Raw genomic sequence first — 16,946 nt, forward strand, 5'->3', positions numbered from 1 at the left:
TTCTCCCCGTTGTTCTGGCAAATTGTTACCCCTGCAACAACATCACAAAAAAAAATTATCTGGTTGCTGCTTATCACATTGCGGCTTCTTGGAGCTTGTTGCATGCAAATTTAGTGTCACATTTCCTATAACAGACACTGCTTTTCAAAAGTTTTAAAATTTCAAAAGCATTAGCTGTAAAGTATTTTGGGGTGGCCTGAAGTGTATTTTTGTCTTTAATAAATAGCAAATAGTTGTAAGTATTACCTCTGACTTCCAGGGTGATTTTATAGTTCTTCTTTTGAATGTACAAATCTCACAGTTGTGCCTACTCCCTGAACCTTTTCTGACTTGCTATTCTTCTCCCTAGGGGTACTTATCCCCATGACGTGTATGGTTAATGCTGACAGTGCTGGTTTGATTCCTGCTCTGACTGAGGTCGATTTTAGGCTTGCCTTAAGTGTGGAAGGCAAACAATCATTGATTTTAAAAAAAAGCCACAGAAACAGCTCAGCGGACAATGAGCTGAGGAGCAACTTACTGCAGATGCTAGAATCTGTACTGAAAACAAAAAATGTTGGAGATCATTAAGGTCAGGCAGCATCCCTAGAGAGAAAGCAAGCTAATGTTTCGAGTCTAGGTGACTCTTCATCAGAGCTGACATGAAATGTGAGCTGAGGACCTGTTTTTGGGAAGAGAGGAAGAGCATGTGAAAATTAGCTGTTGAGTTCTGCTGTGTGCACCTATCTTCCTGATCCTCTCACTTTCGATCCTCTATTCGTCTTTTATGGATCTGTTTCTGTGTGTTACTCATGAATCAAGCTTTGGTTTCCAGTATGGACAGAATTATTGTAAACGCCATTAGATATATTGCAGTACCAGTGAGACACTGCCATAGGTACATTGCTGTATGTGAAATAGTGACCATAGACACATTGTAATATGTGACACTAATCTCCAGAAATGGAGACCACAAGATATGTTTAAAATGGCAACAAAACTGAGAAATATTATTATAGAACAAACTCTGTCAGCACACTGGAAGGCTGTGTAATCATAGATCAAATATTTATATGTTACATGATTTTGTTTCCCTGAATAATATTAAAGGTGAGTCCTCAACAGCTGCTTTCTCAATTAATTCCCTCCAAGGATCCACAGTGAAGTATCTTTTACATGCTGAATGAAATAATGGATGGTCATCGGTGAATTACAGACCTACTTCAAGTTATTTTTGTGTTGCAATGTTCAACAAGGGACACGTACACATCTGTAATTCATCCGCTCCTGTCAATGATCATAGTTTTCACTTAAGAATTTCTAACTATGTAATAAAAGCAGCAGAGTTTTGCAATTATGTTAAGGTGCCTGGGTAACCTCAGTTACAAGCAGACTCTACATGTGTTATACTGAGTGTACACCTGATGCATTAGCCCAAATTTTTATTTTTCAGATTCTGAAGAAATCTGCTCTTTATTTTCCATTTCTCATGGATTTGCAAAAATTGCAGCAGGAAGGGAAGTAGTTCAGACCATCATGTCCAGGAAGAAGTAAACTCTTCAAATTCTTCCCCTTTCAGCATATTGGTGGCAAGGTGGCTCACAGCACCAGGGACCTGTGTTTGATTCCAGCCAAATAGGTCATTAGACCTTTGTGGGCAGCATTCTTCACATCAGCAGCAACTGCCTGTGCTCACAACAAACTTAAGACTTCATTTAATTTTTTCTTTCAGTCCCCTCTAGTGATAATCCTGACTTCACCATTTCTATTTGTGATTTGCTTTCCTATCCTCTCTGGATCTTCACTGTTAGTTTTGAAGAAGACAGCTGTTCAGCAATGGAATAAATCAATTTGTTAAAAGTTCTCATCTGAAGACAAGCAGAGGACGACTTTCTATAAGTTATGAGTTCCTCAGCTCAGGAGGTCTGTTTGGAGCAGAGGTGAAACATTTCTACAGAGGCACCCTAAGAGGAGAAGAACGGATGACTTAATCCACAACAATCTCATGGGCATTGAATTTAGACAGCATTTTGTTAATTGAGAGCAAGTCATTCAGTCCTCTTTCCTAAACAAATAAATTCCTCAGAATGATGTGAAGGAAGGAGAAAGTAACTAAGAAAAATATGAAAAGATAATTAATGAACAGACATTGCCATCTTTAATCTCTATGGTATTCTTTTCATTTAGTTAGCTGTATTCTGTTTTGTGTATTTTTTTACATCTGCTTTAAGTGTGTAAGCTTGTAGTTGGACCATAAGATTTATTATTGCTCATTACCAGCCTTGCACACCTTTGGACCAAAGGTTCTGTTTCCGTGCTGTATAACTCTTTGCATTGATGAGAGGGAGCAAATAAAGAAGAATGGCCAATTTAACTGCTCAAGCCTATCTCTGCTGTCCTTTTATTTATTGCTTCAAGGAATGTGAGAACCTTGAGCAAGGCTATCACATAAAGTTCATCCCTAGTTGTCCATGGAAAGTTGGTGTTGAGCTGTCATCTCAAACAGTTGCAGAATTTGGTCCAGTGACAGTAAAGGAATGCTGATGTAAGTCCAAGTCAAATTGATGTTTGCCTTAGAGGGAACCTTGCCAGTGGTGGTGTCCCCATGCTTCTGCTGCTCTTAACCTTCCATGTTGTTGAGTTCTTGGATTTGGAAGTTGCTTTTGAAAGAGTCTTGTAAAGCTGCTACAATGCGTTTTGAAGATAGTACACATTGTAGTCACAGTGGAGTGATTAGTGGAAGGAGTGAATGTTTAAGGCATTGGATTGCATGCTGATCAAGTGAAGAACAAAGAATAGTACAGCACAGGAACAGGCTCTCTGGCTCACCAATACTGTGCTAACACATGTTGCCTTTCTAAACTAAAATCCTTTTGCCTCCCTGCAGTCTGTATCCCTCTATTGCTTGCCTATTCATATATCTGTCAAGATGCCTCTTGAATGTTGTTATTGTATCAACATCTCCTCTGTCACTGCATTCCAGGCACCTACCACCCTCTGTGTAAAAAAACTTGCATCTCACATCTCCTTTAAACTTTTACCTTAACCTATGTCCTCTAGTAATGGACTTTTCTAGCCTAGGAAAAAGACTCTGGCTATTCATTCTATCCATGCCTTTCATAATTTTGTAAACTTGCATCAGGTCACCCATTATCCTTCAATATTCAAGTGAAAACAAACCAAGTTTATCCAATCTCTCCTCATGCCCACTCCAAAGCTTCCACATCTGTCAAGTAGTGTGGCAATCAGGACTGCACACAACATTCCAAACGTGGCCTAACTGAAGTCCTATACAGTTGTAACTTGACTTGTCAATTTTAATGGTCTATGCCCTGACCAATGAAGGCGAAGATATAATCAAGACATGCCTTTTTCACCACCTTATCTGCATCTGTTGCCACTTTCAGGGAAGTGTGGACCTGTATGCCTAAGTCTTTCTGTATGTTGATACTACTAAGGATTCTGCCACTTACTATATATTTCCCTCCTACATTAGATCTTCCAAAATGCATCACCTCGCATTTGTTCAGATTAAACTCCATCTGCCATTTCTCCGCCCAAGTCTCCAGCCTGTCCAAATCCTGCTGTATCTTTTGGCAATCCTCCTCACTATCCACAGCTCCTCCCAATTTTTGTGGCATCTACAAACTTACTGATCAAGGCACCAACATTTATGAACACCACTGGACACCATTCCACTGCTACTCTCTTTCTCCTATGACCAAGCCAGTTCTGCATCCATCTTACCAGATCCCCACAGATCCCATGTGATTTTACCTTTTGTATCAGCCTGCCATGAAGGACCTGGTCAAAGGCCTTGTTAAAGTCCATATAGACAACATCTACCACCCTGCCCTCATCAATCATCTTTGTCATTTCCTCAAGAAATTCAATCAAGTTTGTCAGGCATGCTGCCTATCACTAATAAGTCCATATTTTTCCAAATGTGAGTAAATCCTGCCCCTGAGAATCTTCACTAGCCTGTAATTTCCCAGATCATCCCTGTTGCCTCTCTTAAACAAAGGAACACCATTGGCTATCCTCAAGTCCTCCGGGAGCTCTCCTGTAACTAAGGAGGATACAAATATTTTGTACAAGGCCCCAGTAATTTCCTCACCAGCTTCCCTCAGCATTCTGGGATAGATGCCATCAGGTCCTGGGGACTTGTCTACCTTACTGCTTTTCAGAGTACCCAGCACCTTCATTTTTAGATTGATTTACTCATGAATAACCCTCCTGAAACTCACTATCCACCTCCTTTGAGTCAACATACTGTTTCCCTACCTACCTCTTGCTTTTTTTATATATATAGAAAACACTTTAAAATTTTCCTTAATCCTGCTTCCTTAATCAAAGAGCATTTCATGGCATCTTTTAGCCCTCCTAATTCCTTGTCTGAGTTCTTTTCTTTCTATTCTTTGAGGGGTCTGTCTTTCTTTAGTTTTATAAATCTTACATTTATTTCCTTTTTCTTTTGACTAACTCCCATCTTGTCATCCAAGATTCCCAAATCTTGCCATCCTTTTTCCTTCACTTTCACAGGAACATGCTGGTCCCAAACTCTAATCAACTGGCCAAACACAAAGTTAAATGCAATAAATGTGGAGCTGGAAAAGCACAGCTGGTCTGATAGCATCCAAGGAGCAGGAAGGAGGTTTAATAACCATAAGTTTCCCCTCTTCTGTTATTATGGATGCCTTCAACCGCATCTCCCCCATTTCCCACACTTCTGCCCTCAAACTCTCTTCCGCCAAGAACAATAAGGACAGAGACCCCTTGTTCCTCACATACCACCCCACCAACCTCCAAATACAACGCATCATGCTCTGACATTTCCGCCACCTACAATCAGACCCCACCACCAAAAAGATAGTTCCCTCCCTACCCCTGTCTGCTTTCTACAGGGACCATTCACTCCGTGACTCCCTCGTCAGCTCCACACTACCCACCAACCCCTCCACCACACTCGGTATCTTCCTCTGCAACTGCAAGAAGTCCAACACTTGCCCATATACCTCCCCTCTCACCTCTGTCCAAGGCCCCAAACAATCCTTCCAAACTCAGCAGAGATTCACCTGCACTTCATCTAACCTCATCTGCTGTAACTGTTGCTCCCGATGTGGTCTCCTTTATATCGGGGAGACCAAACACAGACTCTGGGACCAGTTCACAGAGCACCTGCACTCTGCACGCATCAACCAACCCGACCTTCCGGTTGCCATTCACTTTAACTCCCCGTCCCGCTCCCCAGTTGACATGTCCACCATTGGCCTCCTCCACTGTCAGAGTGAGGCCAAATGTAAACTGGAGGAACAACACCTGATAATTCACCTTGGAAGCTTACAGCACAATGGCCTGAATATTAACTTCACCAGCTTCAAAATCTCTCTTCCCCCAACCTGTGCATCTTCCTACTCACCTATCCACTCCACACTTCGCACTGTCCAATCACAATAACCCCCTACCTGCATCCATCTATCTCCATCTCACCTACCCTTCTCCCAGTCCCATACTCCTCCCTCTACTTATTTCTGGGCTCCCCCTCCCCCTCCCCCTCCCCCTCCCCAGAAATGTTGACTTTCCTGCTCCTTGGATGCTGTCTGACCTGTTGTGCTTTTCCAGCTCCACATTTATTGACTCTAGCTTCCAGCATTTACAGTTCTTACTGTCACAAAGTTAAATGGTTCTGGTTGTTTGTAATTAATAAGTTCGTGCGCCCCGAAACATCTCCACAGGAGTTCCTCAGAGCAGTACCTTAGACTCAGCACCTTCAGCTGCTTCATCAATGACCATCCCTCCATCAACAGGCCAGAGTTGGAGAATTTTCTGATAATTGCACAATGTTCAGTAACATTTGTTTCTGCTCAGATAATGAAGCAGACCATGCCTTTATGCACTGAGACCTAGGCAACATTCAGGCCTGGCCTAATAAGTAGAAAGCAACAGTCATGCCACAAAAGTGTCAAGCACTGATATTTCCAACTAAAAGGAACCTACTGTGCGTCAACCATCAACATCTAACAAGAAATCTAACTTGACTATCTACATAAATACTGTGGCTACAAAGACAATTCAGAGACTGGGAATTCTGCAGCAGTTAACTCAAATTCTGTCTTTTCACACCTGTCCATCATCTACAGGGCTCACATTGGAGGGTGATGTAACACTCTCCACTTGCTTGGATTAGCGTGACTCCAACAACACTCAAGAAATTCAACACCAACTTTGTGAATATGGATGCAAAGTATTTGTTATGTATCTCACCCACTTCCTCTAGTTCCACACAAAAATCCCTCCTTTGAGTCAACTTATCGTTTCCCTAGCTACCCTCTTGCTTTTTTTATATATGTAGAAAACATTTTAGAATTTTCCTTAATCTTGGTCCTGAATTCCAATCAACTGGTCTTTAACAGATTCCCATACATTACATATGGATTTACCTTCAAACAGCCGCCACCAATCTACATTTCCCAAATCCTGCTAATATTGTGGTAGTTAGCCTTCCCCAAATTCAGTACTTTCACCCAAGGACTACTCTTACCTTATCCATAGGCAACTTAGAACTAACAGAATTATGGTCACTGTTCCTGAAATGATCCCTCACTGAAATTTCGATCATCTGGCTAGGCTCATACCCCAATACCAGGTCTATTCTGGCCCATTCCCTTGGCGCACTATTTACATATTTTTTCAAAAAACTGTCCTGGACACACCTAACAAATTCCACCCATCCAAGCTCCTGGCACTAAGCGAGTTCTAGTCAATATAGGGGAAGTTAAAATTATTCATCACAGCAACCCTGTTGCTTTACATTTTTCTGTAATCTATCCACATAACTGTTCCTCTATCACCCACTGGCTGCTGGGAAACCTGTAGTACAATCCCATCAAAGTGAGTGCGCCTTCCTATTCCTGAGTTCAAATGGACTGCAATTTCCTAAATGGGGTTTCTTCAACACACTGGAATTATGGAATCAGCCAAATTTAGAAACTGAAAACACATCTATGTCTTGTTCTACCTAATCCCTTTTGAGACTCACGCCTCTTAGTTGACTATCACCTGAAACCAGTGAAAAAAAAATCAACACATTGATATTAAAGCAAAATACTGCAAATGTTAGAAATCCAAAATAAAAACAGGAAGTGCTAGAGAAATGCAGCAGGTCTGGCAGAATCTGCACCAAGAGAGAAACAGAGATAATGTTTTGAGCCTGATATAACTTTTCTTCCCAATACATTAACATACTGATCAGAAATATGTGGGGAAACATTCACACTTACAGAAAGAATATTGGACCAAGAATTAAATGTTTGGACATATATTTAATTTGTTGATACACGCACAGAGCAATACTCATATTATCTACAGCACTAAGCCAAACTTCTATTAAAGCAGTTTCAATTTATTTAATGGTACAAGGCAACAAATCATTTGAATATTTTTTTTTAATGTGAATTTGTTCAAGTCTGCATAATCCACCTTATCATAACTTTGCAGTACTTCACCGACATTGAATAGATAGCGTCACTACAGCCAGCTCAAGGTATTTGATGTCCTAACATACAAGCATGAATTATCCAGGCTACCTTTTCAGTTTTGTGCACTCTTTCACATACCACACCTTCAAAATGTCAGAAAGATACTGGAGATGGCTTGGAGCAGATCATTCAGGATTGCTGTAAGATGTCAAAACAATCCATGTAAGAGTCAGAGTTGCATTCATGTTGAGAGGAAAATAAAGGAGGCACATGATCAAGAGAGTTGAAATGCTACTGAGCACGGCCAGCCAAGATTTTGACAATTCAACTTTAGGAAACAGGTTTAGAATGAAAAAACCTCATGTAAGCCTAAGGATCAAATGTTGCTTTCCTGTACAAAGGTTTATTTTTAAATGGCATCTTATCAAACATCCCAAAGGACATCACAGTCAGTTAATAACTTTTGTAATGTTACTGTTTTGTAGGCAAAATATTGAATAAGTGAAATAGACCTCTGTCAAAATTGTTCATTTCTTCAAATAAAACTACATAAGTATTAATTTAAAAATGTGACAGAAAATTACATGAATAAATACAGATTAAGATGATCTAATAGTCCATGGGGCTTGATGGTTCCTGTGTAGCTGGGTTTGCGGAAGAAGGGAGTTGCCTGTGGAGGTCGACAAGTCAAAGTTAAATAGTTGAAGTGTGGGGGTGAATAAGGCATTCTACGAATACAAGAACAAGACAAGGCTATTTAGCGCCTTGAGAATATTCTACCAGTCATTGGGATGTTTACTTATCTGCAACCTAACCTCATGTACCCACCTTTGCCCCACAGCTCTTATTTCCTTTGGTTAACAAATATTTACTAATCTCAGATTTTAAAATGAACAATTGATTTAGTGTCAATTCCTGCTTGGGAAAGAGAGTTCCAAACTTCTACCATCTCTTGTGCGTACTACAGTTTCTTAACATCACTACTGGAAACTCTGACTCTAATTTTTATACTAAGTCCTTCATGACTTTTTACTCAATTGCCTTTGGAGATCAGAAAGTATTAATGCAGAATTTTTGGTCAGGATGGCTTACTAAAGTTTCTTAGAAAGAGGGTATAGTATACTCCAGGAGTACCCAGATAACAGAATGTGGTGTAAAAGCCATTTTGGGTCATACAAAACCCAGGCTATCTCAGGATTCTCCAAAAAACATCAGTACTTGTGAATTACTATTGAATTGCTGCAGTACTATTGTTATTTAGGGTACCGAAGAGGAATATGCTAACCATCCGACTAAGAAGAGCAGAACAAATATTTTAATGGGTTTCAGCTTGAGTTTTGTAGCATTTTTCAAATCTTTCGTTAACCCTCAAGCTGATAAACGACTTACAAAGATTCAAGATGTAAAAACTGCTAAAGAGGGCAGTGGTGAATTTAAGAGGGACACTGGGATGGCAATAAAAAATACTAGAACAGCAACGGAAAGCGAGATGGAAAGAAGGGTGCAGCAAGAGTGAATAACAGAACTTTACAGACTTTACCAAAAGATCTAACATAGTTCTACACAAAAGTACGCAAGGAATGCCCATCTGATGGGTATCTGACATTGCACAAGTCCTGACATAAGAAATAAGAGCAGAGGTAGACCGTCAGGCCCTTTGAACATGCTCTGGAATTCAACAGGATTATGACTGATCTTCTACTTATAGCATAAGAAACTGAAACCTCAGTAAGCTATCCTGTGCAAAAATTAGGCTCAAAGACCCAATGCCATTCTATTCTTCGCTTTCTCAAGGACTCACAATCTTAAATCTCACTGAGCTGTTAGTAACCAAATTCAAAATATTGCAACAGCCATCTTCTCAGAAAACAGATAGGCAATCTGCTTAATACAAAATGCAGCATATCAATTTCAAAAGTCTACACTATCCTGCTCTGGTGTTTTATATATAAACTTATATTAACAGCTGTAAGATGGACCCAGACTATGCCATTTACTTGTGGCTATTTCAGTAACATCAACTCAAATAAAAGATTCAATTATGTATTCCATACTTCACAAATAAACACAGCTCTTGTGCCTCACAAAACTTATTGAGTTCTTTGAGAAGGTGACCAAACAGGTGGATGAGGGTAAAGCAGTTGATGTGTTGTATATGGATTTCAGTAAAGCGTTTGATAAGGTTCCCCATGGTAGGCTATTGCAGAAAATACGGAGGCATGGGATTGAGGGTGATTTAGCGGTTTGGATCAGAAATTGGCTAGCTGTAAGAAGACAGAGGGTGGTGGTTGATGGGAAATGTTCATCCTGGAGTTCAGTTACTAGTGGTGTACCTCAAGGATCTGTTTTGGGGCCACTGCTGTTTGTCATTTTTATAAATGACCTGGATGAGGGCGTAGAAGGATGGGTTAGTAAATTTGTGGATGACACCAAAGTCGGTGGAGTTGTGGATAGTGCGGAAGGATGTTGCAGGTTACAGAGGGACATAGATAAGCTGCAGAGCTGGGCTGAGAGGTGGCAAATGGAGTTTAATGCGGAAAAGTGTGAGGTGATTCACTATGGAAGGAGTAACAGGAATACAGAGTACTGGGCTAATGGGAAGATTCTTGGTAGTGTGGATGAGCAGAGAGATCTCGGTGTCCATGTGCATAGATCACTGAAAGTTGCCGTCCAGGTTGATAGCGTTGTTAAGAAGGCGTACAGTATGTTAGGTTTATTGGTAGAGGGATTGAGTTTCGGAGCCACGAGGTCATGTTGCACCTGTACAAAACTCTGGTGCGGCCGCACTTGGAGTATTGCGTACAGTTCTGGTCACCGCATTAAAGGAAGGATGTGGAAGCATTGGAGAGGGTGCAGAGGAGATTTACCAGTATGTTGCCTGGTATGGAGGGAAGGTCTTATGAGGAAAGGCTGAGGGATTTGAGGCTGTTTTCATTAGAGAGAAGAAGGTTAAGAGGTGACTTAATAGAGACATACAAGATGATCAGAGGATTAGATAGGGTGGACAGTGGGAGCCTTTTTCCTCGGATGGTGATGGCTAGCACGAGGGGACATAGCTTTAAATTGAGGGGTGATAGATGTAGGACAGATGTCAGGGGTAGGTTCTTTACTCAGAGAGTAGTAAGGGCGTGGAATGCCCTGCCTGCAAAAGTAGTAGATTCACCAACTTTAAGGACATTTAAATGGTCATTGGATAAACATATGGATGATAATGGAATAGTTTAGGTTAGATGAGCTTCAGATTGGTTTCACAGGTCGGTGCAAAATCGAAGGGCCGAAGGGCCTGTACTGCGCTGTAATGTTCTATGTTCTATGTTCTATGTTCTTCTTTTTCCAATCACTTTTTAATTTTTTTTAAAAATCACTTCTATAGTGTCAACTGAAATAACTAACTTATGTTAATCACAGCCCACTTGCCTAAGTGTCTACTCTTTGTATTTGAGAGTCAACAGTTGAGTATATCAAGCTATGCAATAATATCGACAGGGGGCACATGACAGCTACAACTACTCCCATTTCCTCACTATGTCCCCTTCATCCCCATCTGGTGACCAACCACACATCAGCGTTTTCTAGTAGAATTCACAATACTGAGAACAGGAATGTTGTTTGATTTCACTTACCTAGCATCAAGCCAATGGGAATTTCCCACACACCCTCCCTCACTGGCATCATGGGTCAAGCATGATATCTTAGACTTTCCTGAAAAGAATAATGCTCCATATAATGCTTTCATTGCAGATGGAGAAGGGTCATATCCAATGTTTTAGAATTCAACTGTGATGGAATTCTTCTTTCTCCTTTTCCATCTTAATTTTGCAGTGGCCAAAGTACCCAAACAAAAATGATCAGTTTCTCAAAAGGCATTTCATAATCTAAATTAAAGAGGATGCCTCATTATCAGAAGCCCCTTTTAAAACTTAAAGCTGTGACAAGAATGAAAGAAAATATCTAAGGCAAGGAAAGATCATGTGACTAACATCTGATTACATTTTGAATTTCCCCAAATAACTTGCACTCTAAAGGTCATCAAGTTAACTCTGTCATTCAAACTAAAAATAGATACCTGAGCAACTGAGTATATTCAAAATTCCTGTTTTTGCTTCTTTGCTTACTCTTTCTGTTAGATTATTCCAAACATTTCATTGCAACTTGAATGTACAGGATGTGGGAGTGTTTGTGAGAATTCGTTCCCTAGATCTTCTGCCAAGTTGCATAACCATGCCAAATAAGTGGGAGGGGAGACCATATCCCATAATTCTCCATCTCTCACTTATGACTCCAAATAACTGGTTGTACATTCCAAGGGCAATACCGTAGGACTTCAAATTAGGGAGTTGTGCCAAACTAAGTGAGAAGCCAATGAGTTTTGTTAATGTGATATCTGGATCGGACCACCTCTTCTAACGCGCATGAAGACTAGTAATGACAGAGCAGGCAGAAAGACCCAGACTATAGGACAATGGCTCAGAAGGTGAGGACCAGCAAGGTGTGGGACAGAGCACAGCGCACAATCATGATGTTTAGTCAGGCAATGTGACCAGTGAGTCACCTGTTAAAAGTCTAGGACCTTACATAGTATAATTTTCAGTCAGCCCCAGAAAGACATGGTCAAAAAACAGGCAATATAGAAAAGGTTGGGCCACCAGCAATTGATTCTGTTGTAACTCATGACAAGGAAAGAAAATTCTTGCCCAACAAAGTGATCAACAAATTTATGATGGGGTGGTTGTCCTAAATTCACAAGTCTGAGCTTCTTAAACTCAATGAAGAGATAACAATATGAGACAGAAACACCGAACATAAGGATTTTCTACAAGGAACGAATGTTTGATAACTGTATTTAGGAAACCGATGCTGCGATTTGCTGTTGTATGGTGGTAAGAAACTGGATCTGAAACAAAAGATAGGACAAGATTGTACTTGGATTTTATCTGGCATTGATTCTTCTACAATTTACCAGACTTCTTTTTGTCCAGAACATTTTATCACGGAATCATGTCTGGGCATATTGCCAGGGTAGATGGGAATTACAATCCTTTACATACCTTTAAAAAGTGGTTAACACTGCTGCCTCACAGCGCCAGGGACCTGGGTTCAATTCCACCCTCGGGCGACTGTCTGGGTGGAGTTTGCTCATTCTCCCCGTGTCTGCGTGGTTTTCCTCCGGGTGCTCCGGTTTTCTCCAACAGTCCAAAGATGTGCAGGATAGGTGGATTGGCCATGTTAAATTGCCCATAGTGCCGAGGGATGTAGGTTAGGTGGGTTAGACATGGGAAAATGCAGGGTTAGGGGAATGGGTCTGGGTGGGATGCTTTTCGGAGGGACGGTGTGGACTTGTTAGGCTGAATGGCCTGTTTCCACACTGTAGGGATTCTATGATGATGATGATGATGATGATGATAAAATGACAGTGTGATGCTAGGTAAAACACAGTCATTCCTGCCAGTTCCTCTGATCATGCCAGTAAAAAGGATGATAAGGATTGATGACATCAATTCAATTATTACCAATCATTAAAGTGTCCCTTTGGAATCATAGGGTGTCCCTCACTCAGGGAGGCCTCTGGGGTCTTTCTAGAAGAATGGCTTTGTTCATACTCCCTTCTAGTAGGTGGATTAAAAGTAGTGCCTCTGATATATCTGCCCCACTTATAGCGCTGTCCATAGAATAGGTTGCCAGTCTTCAGTTGATGGATCCTGGCCTTTCCTATATGCACTGGGAGAAAGAGGAGTTACAGTTGTGGCCCCCACTACATTTTAAGTGCCATATTTAGTACATGATAGGGTTTGTATTAAATTTTAAACTTTTCAGATTCACTTGTGGGACATACAAAATATTGAATATCACAATTAGAACTGTGGATTTATGTTGGTATTCAAAACCGCTCTTCACAGCCATTCAGAAGGTATGGGTTAGAATGCACTTACCATTCAACCATTCAATTCCACCATAAGACTCTGTTACTGCAGCCCCTGATACATTTCTCAGAATGGTGGGAAATAGTGCCACCTACTGTCTCCCAACCCTGGTACATATTTAGTAGCAAATAAGTTAAAATATTCGCATTCTTATCTCTGACACTGCACACCACTAATCAAAGTACTTTTAAGATCATTGCAAATGCATGAAGTATTTCAGCAAATGGTGGTTGCCCTTTAATCCATGCTCAGGATGCTTTTCTTTTATTTTCTGCTGCTAAACCCACTCAGATTTCTTTTTCCTGCTGCCTTTGCTGCAATTTGACTCGCTGTCTGTGACCCGCATATGAACAAGCCTATACTCCTCTATCAGCTGACTGTTGCTCATTGGAGTTTGGGCAGGTTTCGGTAGTGCGTGCTGCCGTAATCTAGAGCCTTGCTGACCCGGCACGCAGGCTGCATAGCTGCTGAAGGCATGAGGAGATGTCCCCTGCCCCTTCTCAAAGACAGCCAACTTGCTGTCAGGGGATCCTCCTATAGAAGCAGGGCTTGATGTGAGCACGGTGAGATGTGTGTTGTTGCTATTGGTGTTAGAGAGAGCCACGTCCTCTGACAGCACCTCTGAGTGTACATAAGCACCTTCCTCCTGCCCTGCCTTGGAAGGTTTTCCTCCACTGCCTACACTTGCGCCACTCTCTCGCCTTTCCCTCACATGCATTTCATGCTCTTGGACTACTTTGAATTCAGGAAGCTCGTGGGTGTCACTTGGTATGTCATGATAGGACTCTGCTTGATAAAAATGTTTCATCCGCAACTTATTCTTCTTATTTTGTTTGACAGCCTGATTAATTACATAAATCAGATCCACAAAGTTCAGGAGAAAGGAAAATGCAGTGACCCCAAACATAAAATTAACCAGCAATGTTTTCTCTGTGGGCCTGGAGGGATAACAGGTCACTCTGTTGGCACACGGATAACTGGAGCAGACAAACCGATTTGGGACAAAAAAGCCAAACAAGTAATATTGGCCAACACCAAATCCTGCCTCCAACAAAGTCCTCAGAAGTAACTGAAGCACATATGCCTCACAGAAATTAAGAATTCTTTGTCCTATTCTGAGGTCTTCAGTTGCAGCCTTGGCTTCCTCGTGGCTGTCTGTCAAATGGAGATTTGTCTCCTGGCTTTTCCTAGTCAAGGAAGTACTTCCCACAGCCTCTTTCCTGGTTGACGACGTTTCAGCCGGATTTTGCAGACACTGGATGGAACTTGCTTTTGCGTTTTGCATTGGCACCCTGTGGGCCACATACAGGATGAAAAAAGCTAAAGGCAAGCAGAGCACGATGGCCTGTACAAACCAAAATCTGCAGTGGGATACAGGGAAGAAGGCATCGTAGCACACATTGGAGCATCCTGGCTGCATGGTATCACAAGTGAATTTCATTTGTTCGTCTTGGTACAGAGGATAGCCAACACCAATGATCACCAGTAGCCTGAACACTACCATCACTGTGATCCAGACCTTCCCTGAAAGAAACATACAACAGGTATCACATGCAGAGTACCATATGCCTGTTCATCACTTTAAAACCAAAGTGAACATTTTAGGCAAACAATCATCACAGTAGGAGTAAAAATTGTCTCTAGATCACACTCTTGAAACTACGTTGATTATAATATGTAAGAAAGTTGTAAAACAAATGGGTTGTGGGTTGAGAGATACCAATTAAGGAGAAATGGTTAGTAAGTTTGCAGATGACACCAAAATTGCGGGTGCAGTGGACAGTGAAGATTATCTCAGTGTACAATGGGACCTTGATCAGATGAGTCAATGGGCCGATGGGCCTAGGAGCGGCAGATGGAGTTTAATTTTAATTAGATGTGAGGTGTTGCAGTTTGGAAAGGCGGATCAGGTCAGGACTTACACACTTAATGGTAGGGTCCAGGGGGGTGTTGCTGAACAAAGAGGCCTTGGGGTGCAGGGTCACTTTCCTTGAAAGTGGAGTCACAAGTACACAGCGTAGTAAAGAAGGTGTTTTGTGTACTTGCCTTTACTGGTTCAGTGCATTGAGTATAGGGGTTGGGATGCCATGTTGAGGCTGTACAGGACATTGGTTAGGCCACTATTTGGAATACAGTATAAAAACAGAAGGAAATTAACAACATAAGAACCAGGAGCAGGAGTAGGCCATCTAGCCCTTCGAGCCTGCTCTGCCATTCAATAAGATCATGGCTGATCTTTTCATGGCCTCAGTTCCACTTACCCACCCTCTCTCCATAACCCTTCATTCTTTTACTGTTCAAAAAGTCATCGACCTTAGCTTTAAAACATTCAATAAGGAAGCCTCAACTACTTCACTGGGCAATGAATTCCACAGATTCACAACCCTTTCGGTAAAGACATTCCTCCTCAGTTCCATCCTAAATCTGCTCCCCCTGAGTTTGAGGCTATGCCCTCTTGTTCTAGTTTCACCCACCAATTGAAGCAACCTCCCTGCTTCTATCTTATCTATTCCCTTCATAATTTTATATGTTTCTATAAGATCCCCCCTCATTCTTCTAAATTCCAGTGAATATAATCCCAGTCTATTCAGCCTCTCCTCATGAGCCAACCCTCTCAACTCTGGAATCAACCTAGTGAATCCCCTTCAGTGCCAGTACATCCTTTCTCAAGTAAGAAGAATAAACTACAAGCAGTACTCCACATGTGGCCTCACCAGTACCCTATACAGCTGCAACAGAACCTCCCTGCTTTTAAACTCAATCCCCCTAGCAATGAAGGACAATATTCCATTTGCCTTCTTAATTACCTGTTGCACCTGCAAACCAACCTTCTGTGATTCATGCACAAGGACACCCAGGTCCCTCTGCACAGCAGCATGCTGCAATTTTTTACCATTCAACTAATAGCCCTTTTTACTATTATTCCTACCAAAATGGGTGACCTCACATTTATCAACATTGAATTCCACCTGCCAGACCTTCGCCCACTCACTTAAACTATCTATATCCATGTGGAAACTTTCAGCGTCCTCTGCATACATTTGGTCTACCATTCATCTTAGTGTCATCTGCAAACTTTGACACACTACATGTGGTCCCCAACTCCAAATCATAAACAATTGCAGTCCCAGCACTGATCCCTGAGGCACACTACTAGTCACTTTGACAACCAGAAAAGCACTCATTTATCTCCATTCTTTGCTTCCTGTTAGTTAACCAATCCTCGATCCATGCTAATACATTGCCTGTAACTCCGTGCACCTTTATCTTACGCAGCAGCCTTTTGTACGACATCTTGTCGAATGCCTTTTGGAAATCCAGATACACCACATCTACTGGGTCCCCAGTGTCCACTGCCTTCATAATGCCTTCATAGAATTCCAGTAAATTAGTCAAGCATGACCTGCCTTTCATAAACCCAAGCTGCATCCGCCCAATGGGACAATTTCTATCTAGTTGCCTTACTATTTCTTTCTTGATGATAGGTTCAAGCATTATCCCCACTACAGAAGTTAAGCTAACTGGCCTATAATGCCCTGTCTTTTGTCTAACTCCTATTTTGAACAGT

General features: G+C 41.4%; 1 protein-coding gene across 1 annotated transcript; it reads right to left on the bottom strand.

The window, feature by feature from the left end:
• Positions 1 to 13,655: 13,655 nt before the first annotated feature.
• Positions 13,656 to 16,672, bottom strand: LOC109935382 (gap junction gamma-1 protein). The gene is made up of 2 exons (XM_048606711.1): positions 16,651 to 16,672; positions 13,656 to 14,902 (listed from the first exon to the last, which is right to left on the bottom strand). The coding sequence occupies exons 1-2, from the start codon at positions 16,670 to 16,672 to the stop codon at positions 13,656 to 13,658; spliced, it is 1,269 nt and encodes a 422-aa protein (XP_048462668.1).
• Positions 16,673 to 16,946: the final 274 nt, after the last annotated feature.

The sequence above is a fragment of the Rhincodon typus genome, chromosome 2 (genome assembly GCF_021869965.1).
Source record: "Rhincodon typus isolate 14 chromosome 2, sRhiTyp1.1, whole genome shotgun sequence".
Classification (NCBI taxonomy): Eukaryota; Metazoa; Chordata; class Chondrichthyes; order Orectolobiformes; family Rhincodontidae; genus Rhincodon; species Rhincodon typus.

Coding starts and splice junctions, on each gene's coding strand:
- LOC109935382 (XM_048606711.1), bottom strand. CDS start 16,672: ATGTCGTACAAAAGGCTGCTGC. Junction 14,903..16,650: donor GTCGTACAAAAGGCTGCTGC/GTAAGATAAAGG, acceptor TGTTTCTTTCAG/GGAAGGTCTGGATCACAGTG.